Raw genomic sequence first — 8,388 nt, 5'->3', positions numbered from 1 at the left:
AGTGCCTTAGTTGTTACCTTTTTATGCCTACTTCAAGATTTCTGGTTTTTGTTAGAATAATGGTGCATGGATTTCCTAAAAGGTGGGTGTACTCGGGACTATCTGGGACCCTATTTTAGAATAGGGTTTTGGTGGTTCTAAGGAACGATTGCTTTCTGTCGACCCTATAGGAGTGTTTCGTTTTTGTACTACTTGCTGAATCTAATGAAAGGGCTGACATGTTTGCGTTAAAAAAAAAAAAGTGCTTATACAATAAACTAGCAGGACACACATCTTATTGTTCTGTATAATTTTTCCCCGAGACGAATCTTTTAAATGCTTACAATCCCTTACATATAGAAGGCTAATTTTTCTGATGTACACTGTGCATATAGAAAGAGAAAAATGAGTTGCTGTCAGTAGCACATTTTATTGCAGTAAATCTAGGCGGTAATGATTCTGGTGAAACTGTGTTCTTCTAGTTCTAGTCTCTATCAAACTTACCTTCACATTGAAGTTTAAACACATTAGTTGCTTCCATTTCTCCAAAAGATCAGTTCATCAGTCTAGTTCCTGTTCACGAGTTGCTCCGTACTGATATGAATGACTCTAAACAAGTTTCTTCTATGTCTCTTCAAATTCACCAATACAAGAGAGATGCTCTGCATAAACGTCATGAGTAAGAATTGAACTAGATACATCATGATGAGTTGAAACAAAGAAAGCATGTGTATTTGAATTTTAAACCAGTATGTAAAGTAGGCTAAGTTGTTCTTTTGTATTGTTGGCCAGATTCTTGAGGAACTAGCAAAAGCCAAAACAGAGACAAGGGGACATATTTGAACTCCTCCAACAGAAGAAAACATGAATAATCAAGCAACCTCTATTGGAAGAACAACTATGACTAATCTAACAGCCTTAACAGAGACAGATCAAGAGCTCATATATAACAAATAGCAAATATGGACACTGAGGAATGAGGATTATTATCATTACAAGAACATCTAGAAGTTCTTAATTACATGCAATTTTCCCAATCAATAGAAATTGTCTGTGCATATGACAATCTACATTACATTTAAGAGCCAACTGAGAAATCTCTTTCTTTTTTGGAGAAGAACTGAGGAAACTCTTCTGGATTGAATTGACGGTGGAACAATCTGTTTGAAATAAAATAGAAGAACATCAGTGAGCAATAAATTACACTACAGTATACTAATCTAATCAGAAATAATCAATCATAGGAAATTAATGCAAAAAAATCAGCATTGTATAAATCAAGTCAATATATAAATGAACAGATATAATATATAAATATATATAAATATTTGTAACACAGTCTTTTTTCTCACTTTTTGAATACACGCTTTTATCTGTAATTTGTGTTACAGACTTTCACAAAACAAATCAAATTCACTTAGTCTATCTCCAGCCAAGGAGGCTATGGGCTACTTCTAATCCCTCAAACCTGTATTTTAAATCCCAATAGAAGAGTCATGCTATACCAAAAACAAATTTAATGGGCCACATTTATCCCTTGGTTTAGCCCGCCAATTGATGGAGTGGAGCCCATCAACTTATGGGACACACAAAATAGATGAGATTTTTCTAAAAATTTGGAGGGCTAAGATTAGCCACCATTGAAATCCAACGCTTAGGAATGCAAGATGATGTCAACTTGCTGACTTCATAAAGTTAATATCAGCTGGCCGCTGATTTTTTATTTCTCAAAAATTCATTTCCTCTGTATCGGCTAATCCACTGACAAACAATAAATTGATAACAAACCATTCCCATAAATACCCATATCAATGGGCAACAAAGATAAATACTGTACGAAGTTTGAAATTGAACAGAAATGAAAACAAACACGATCAAATATGTCTCTGGAAAAGAAGTATGGAGAAAAGAAGACAAAAGAAAAAGAGAATGAAGTTCGACAGGAAAAGAAAAGAAAAGAGAGAACAGAACACAAGAAACAGCACATTAATCAACCTTATGACGTAGGATCATACCGTTCAAATATGATTGCAAAATGTCCTTCACTAGCAATAGTGCCCGCGCTTTGCTGCGGGGTTTGCTGTTGCTAATAATTTACAATAATAAACAAATCGATAACTTTAGTATGATAAAAGCCGATGTATAATGGGAATGAATGAAGAAAGGAATATTGTAGAAAAGAATTGAATACATAACAAAAGAATTCATGTCTCTGAGCAAATCATTTTTAAAAAATTTGACAAAGCAAAGGAAATGTATAATAGAAAATAGTACATAAACCACAGATTACTAATTCAGTATTCTAAATCAACACCAACAACAAATAGAAACTTACATCAAGAACAACAGAAGTACACAAAGAAGAAATAAAATTTAAAAGTATTGATACCGATTCTTTGTCAGTAACTTCATCAAACAATCTCTGGATACCAAGCCTCCACTAATCTCTAAACCAAAGCATTACAGAAATAATCAAGCAAAATCTTAAACTCTCATCGATAAAGAGAAAATGCAGACCAACAACATAAACACTTAAAATTGTGATTTCTGACCCTCTAAACTTTATTCTATGGCACCCATTAAGCTCAATCCAATTTGAACAAATTAGTTTACCAATACTGACTCAAAAACTAACAATAATGAATACCCACGCTAGATACAAAGTAGCATGTAAAGCTTCCATCTTTACCTAAATAAATCAAACATCCAGCCATAAACAGAACTTCATTATACCTTGACTGACATTTTGATCATCATCTCCTGATTGCATTTCATTCTGACATTCATTAGATCCTCCAGCAATTTCTGGATGAAATACTGTAACCAACAATGAAACAATATGAATTAATTTACATTGCACAAACACAATTATTTTTCTTCACACCACTTATAAATGTCAATGTTTAAGAAAGCATCAAAGCTATACTCACTTGTTTTCAATCTCTTTGATTTGACACAACTACATTTAGATTCTCCTTGATCAACTCGATCACTTGTGGATTGTTCCAAGAACCTCTTTATCCCTCTCCTGGCATTCTCAGCTGCCATCTCTGTAGTTACATATACAATCCAATTAAAATTTTAGATCATAATCCTCATTCATGATAATTTATCAATCAACTTGATTCCAAAGAAGGTCATTAAACATGGAAAAAACAAATATTATCACTTAATAAACAAATATTAAGAATATTGTAACAAACTAAGCACAAATTGCATAATAAAAGCATATGCGACGACAAACAGAGAAAAGAAAAACCTGCCTTTGAAAATGATCTGACGTGAAGAAAAAAAAAAATCATTTGAACTCAAAAAGAAAAGCAATATTAATAATCTAATAGTCTAGCTGCCACTATATGCAGCTAATTAGTCAAATCTATAGAGTAAAACCCCAAGATTAATCAAAGCGGCTACAAAGAACTGCAATTTGCAGAATTCACTCTATACCCAAACCAACTTTAGCATACAAAGACAATTCTAAAGTCTCCACATTTGGAATTTTCCAACTGTAAAACTCTAGAAACTAAAAACCCAAATGCTTACACGACTTGGACTAAATCCTAATATCAAAAAGACAATGAAATTCAACACTGTGCTGTAATAGATTAATTAATACCCATAGAGGTTTACCAAATTCTTACTGTGATTTCAATTCCCCCGCCGAGGTCGGTTGAATATGAAGCTCGATTTGGATAAAGGCTGCCTGATTGGGAGCTGCAATTTGGGTATTTGGGTGTAACAGTAGAAGAGAAAGAGATACAGTCGATGAGACGAAGGTTGAAGTCCGTGGAAGCAGAGGTCGGTTGCAACGCTTGGTTTAATAAGGATATTTGGGTGTAACAGTAGAAGAGAAAGAGATATAGTCGATGAGACGAAGGTTGGAGTCGGTTGCAGAGGTCGGTGGAAGCAGACCCAGTTCTCTATATTGCCTCAAGATAGAGACTCCTGAAAAAATATGAGGTCGGTTGCCTCATATGGAGACGTCTGGAAACGTATAGAAGCATGGCAACCGGTAATTAGAAGAAGAAGAGAAGGTCAAAAGCGTCATTCAATTGGGGCTCCTATGAACAGTAACGCCTGGAATGAACAGTAGCACAGTGTATCCTCCTTTAGTATATAGTATAATAATATAATTATTGGCTTGGACGTGGTTCTTGCTTTGGAAGTCAGAAGCAGCAAGGTTTGCAAGTCCGGGACAACTGTACACGTACAAGTGTTCCAATGAAGGGCACACAACCGTCTTTTGTCTGTAGATCCCTGTGAGATGTGGAAGACTATTTAAATATAATTCCTTCAATTTTGGAAAAACAAGGTTGTTGATCTCTGTTTCCTGTCTTGATTCAATAACCGTTTCCAGGTCAGAGCACTCCACCCAAAGGAGTTCCAATTGGAAAAGAGATTGAGCTGCATTGTCCTCGAACAGATATTTCAGTTTGCGGCAGCCCCGAATTGCCAGACTGTTAAGATTACGGAAGGCTCCATTAGGAGGATGATCATTGCATATGCTTCTGAGGTTCACAAGATGACATAATGTTATCTCTCTCAGTTTTGGTAAGACATTTTGTTCTGGCTCCAGCCATAAAAATCCAAACACATATTCCATTTTGGCGGTTTCTCTCGCATCCTCCGTCTTCTCGAAATGTAGTGTTTCCAGATTTTGTAGCCTTCGCAACAAATTTGGACGTAAAAGTGCAAACGCCAATTCCAGGCAATTTCTCACACTTAACAACTTAAGATTGCACAGAGACCCAGGTGGTAACTCACCATCACATAACATCCGCAGGCCATGGACTCCTTCCAGATACAATTCTATCAAGCTCTCAAACACAGGTGTATTTAGAACCCTTGTTAATGGGTTCGTCAACGCTCCATACAGACGGCAATCAATTACAGCGAGACACTTCAGTACATGTAATCTCCCAAGGTCGTATTCCTCTAGAATGTCCAAATGTCCATATGAGTTCTCTAAGCCACCGTACCCTATGTACTCCAGTATCTCTGCTTTCTCTGTCACGGCATTGATAAACCAATCTGGTAAACTCTTCATGCTTGTGTTCAGAGTCACATACCGAAAGAGATGTTGGCGTGGATCCGACTTGACAGTTAGTTTCCTCTCGAAAAAGCGTCCGTAATAGGACTGTCTCATAAATTCTTTTCTGCTGATACATATATCAAAGTTGAACCAATTGGGATTGAATCTAACTTTTCGGGGCAAGCATTCTACATCAGATATGTGAACTTTCAAACTGCTTAAGCGTGATAAGCTTGTTAACTCATCAAAGCTAGCATTCTTGGCAGTGCCAAAAACAGAAGAAAATAAACTGCTGCCCTCAACTATTCTACTGCCCCAGTCAGAAAATTTACATTTCATGTACAATTCTTCTAATCCATTCAAGTTTGATATCACTTTAGATGGAACTGTTTCAAAACATGCATCCGTAACATCCAACATCTTAAGCTTGGTTAAGCGTCCTATTTCTTTCGGCAATGCTTTTTGACGAGTTCCTCTCGTATTAATAATGTCAAGGTTCTTCATACTAAGAATCTGAAGGTGCTTCAGTTTTCCTAGTATGGATATATCAACTATTCTCTTGCATTCATCTAAATACAAAGCCTGGAGGTTGGTTAGAAGACTTGATGACGAGGGTAGACACGAAATACTAGTCTCGCTAAGATCTAAGACCCTCAATTCCCTGGGACTTTGAAAGAAAGGGTTTGGAATCTCATTTATACTATTGCTCTGCAGTAATAAAATCTGGAGTTTTGAACATACCAACTTTTCGGGAAGCTCGTGAATTTCATTCCTCATCAGCGAGATTGCAGAGTAGCCTTCATGTGCAATATTAATCGCTGGCCAATCCCTTAATTCACAACCAGCTTTAACCAAAAACCGTGGGCCATCTTCCAATGATGAAATTGATATGGCTACATCTCGAATGACATCATGCATCTTCACGAATCCGGCGTATGCACTGTCCAAAAGCAAGCTAGATGCTTTCAGGTAATTGACCACCGAATGGGCTTTGGCTCTGGCTTCTTGTATTGTGTGGGCATCTTGAAATATACCTTTCCCCATTGCATACACCAACAAGTCTTCGACCTCGATATCAAAATCTTCAGGGAATAGACAGCAAAGCAAGAAGAATGACTTGGCAATGTTGTCATCATCAGGTTTCAAGTAATCATAGCTTAACTTTATACATCTGAACACCTCTCCCTCATCTTCATAGTTGGCAGGTTGAGCAGCCTTTAGTCGTCGAGCTGCTTCTCTCCAATCATATAAGTCTTTATCTCCAAGTGCCCTTGCAACTGCTACCAATGCAACTGGGAGACCAGCACATTCTTTTGCTACCGTCCTCGCTACATCATAAAAGTTGGGTGACTCATCAAAAGACTTCCTTGCTTTCTTCACAAACAGGTCCCAAGCATCATCTTCTGACAAAACTCGGAGAGGAATGCTTGCTTGGTTCTCCATGGTATGGCAAACATTCAATCTCCTAGCGGTGAATATGATTTTGGAACCACGCTTTTGAAGCTCTGTATGGTTCGGTATTCCGATACTAGACAATTCTATTCTCTCCCAAATGTCGTCCAAGATTATCAGGATCTTATATCCTCTCAATATCTCCGCCACTATTCTAGTGGCTCTTCCAACATTAGTCTCCTCCTGCAATTTTAAGCCCAGCAGATCGGCCAGTGTGCCTTGAATATTTCTCAAGTTGGGTGTTTGGGATACAACAGCCATAATCACACGATTAAAAAGCCCAATTTTCTGGGCCTGTGCACCGACATGCTTCACCATGCTTGTCTTGCCAACGCCTCCCATTCCGAAGACTCCAATGGTCGTGACCTCATCATGTTGAAGTGCTCTCGTTATGTTGTCCATGGCTCGTCTTGTTGCTTCAAATGCAACAAAATCTCCCGTGCACATTGCCCACTCTATATCAATAGGTCGCACTTTACTGCACACAGTTTCCACAATCTTTTTAACAAGTTCTTGATCAGACCTACAGGGAAGAAGTGTCAAATAATCATCAGATCGATACATAAAAATCCAGAAGATAAGTATAACTCATGTTAAATTTAAAGTAGTCCAATCATTCTTACCCATATTTTTTTGATTCCAACCCAGAGAGATTGGCAACTTTTGTTAAAGCAGCTCTCCACCGATTCACAGCCTCTACCCCGAATCTTTCTTCGTGGCTAGTTAATGCTTCTCCAAAACTCGTTGTCTGATGTCTCACATCAGAGGGATGCACGCCGTAAAAAATTGGGAGAACTATCATGTTCTTGTCTTCCATGCATTCAATAATCATCGCCAATTCATGCAAACACCATGATGAAGAAGCATAGTTTGGTGACAGGACAACGATCGCTGACCAGGATTCTTTGATTGCTGTTAGCAGACTAGGAGAAATAGGCTTCCCTGTTTCGAGCCCTGTATCATCCATGAACGTTTTAATGTCTCTTTTTAGCAATTCATAATAGATAGAGGAGACAGTAGTCCTGCGAGTGTCTTCACCCCTGAAACTCAGAAAAACATCATACTTCCTCTGAGGAGCAGATGATTCAGCTGATGATGAAGGACGAGATCCAGATGCTCTTTCGGTGCTCAAGGCCATCAAAATAATAAAACCAACGAGCAAGGAACTGAAGGAAGAAGCAAATAACAAGAACTGAAGACGAGAAGACGGAAGGAAGTGGTAGGAACAGATGACGGAAAAGAGACGGATCTGAGGTTGTAGGTAGAAGAGATAGCAGCAAGTGGACTAATATTGATAGGTAAAATAGACTCGGAGACTTCTCAGAAAAATAGACTCAGAGAAGATTGTTTTTTATTAATAATCGCAGTCATTACGCGTTGAGAGGGACACGGACGCGATTAATAGTTTAATACTAGACACTTCTGTGCATTTTCTCCAATTGCATATAAAGAAAGCTTCACATCGTTGTCTTTGACTTCCTCAGCCAACTAATCATTCCAATCTCCGCTAAATCACAATTTGGCATTGTCATATTGCAGAAGGTTGCACATGGGACAAGCTTTTGGTCTGTCACGGAGGAGGGAGTCGAATTGTAGCACTGCAATATCAAGTTATCGTTTCCAGGCTCCTGGAGGACTGAAGATCTCTATTCTCTAATTAATGGCAATACCTTCATAAACCGGTCGCTTCATATTACAGTCTAGTATCTACAGGGTTTCATCTATGTATTTATGATTCGAACAAAAACAACAACTTTCAAAAATGAGAGGATATGACACTAGGAAAAAGAAATCTCTATGAATAATTTGAAGTGGCTGCTGCCTACAGTTACAATTGCCATATGAGCTGAGTAATACTTGTTAGCGTGAGTCAATATATCCTATTTAGAATATTTTTATTCTATTAGGAATGTACTTATTGTATG

The 8,388-nt window shown here is 37.8% G+C and overlaps 1 protein-coding gene across 8 annotated transcripts; it reads right to left on the bottom strand.

Annotated features, from left to right (window-relative positions):
• Nucleotides 1–253: 253 nt before the first annotated feature.
• LOC112167188 (probable disease resistance protein At4g27220) lies at nt 254–8,017 on the bottom strand. Of its 8 annotated transcripts, XM_040506117.1 has the most exons (7): nt 7,087–8,017; nt 3,610–6,986; nt 2,910–3,029; nt 2,713–2,796; nt 1,995–2,065; nt 1,056–1,139; nt 254–641 (listed from the first exon to the last, which is right to left on the bottom strand). In XM_040506117.1, the coding sequence occupies exons 1-2, from the start codon at nt 7,599–7,601 to the stop codon at nt 4,028–4,030; spliced, it is 3,474 nt and encodes a 1,157-aa protein (XP_040362051.1). In that variant the 5' UTR covers nt 7,602–8,017; the 3' UTR covers nt 254–641; nt 1,056–1,139; nt 1,995–2,065; nt 2,713–2,796; nt 2,910–3,029; nt 3,610–4,027. The 8 variants fall into 8 exon arrangements, with proteins under 8 accessions (XP_040362051.1, XP_040362050.1, XP_040362052.1 ...); XM_040506116.1 differs by lacking the exon at nt 1,995–2,065; XM_040506115.1 differs by lacking the exon at nt 254–641 and having other exon boundaries at nt 906–1,139.
• Between the last annotated feature and the right edge of the window lie 371 nt (nt 8,018–8,388).

Source organism: Rosa chinensis, chromosome 5 (assembly GCF_002994745.2).
Source record: "Rosa chinensis cultivar Old Blush chromosome 5, RchiOBHm-V2, whole genome shotgun sequence".
NCBI lineage: Eukaryota > Viridiplantae > Streptophyta > Magnoliopsida > Rosales > Rosaceae > Rosa > Rosa chinensis.
The sequence above is the reverse complement of the archived record's forward strand: the minus strand, read 5'-3'. Positions and strand labels throughout refer to the sequence as shown.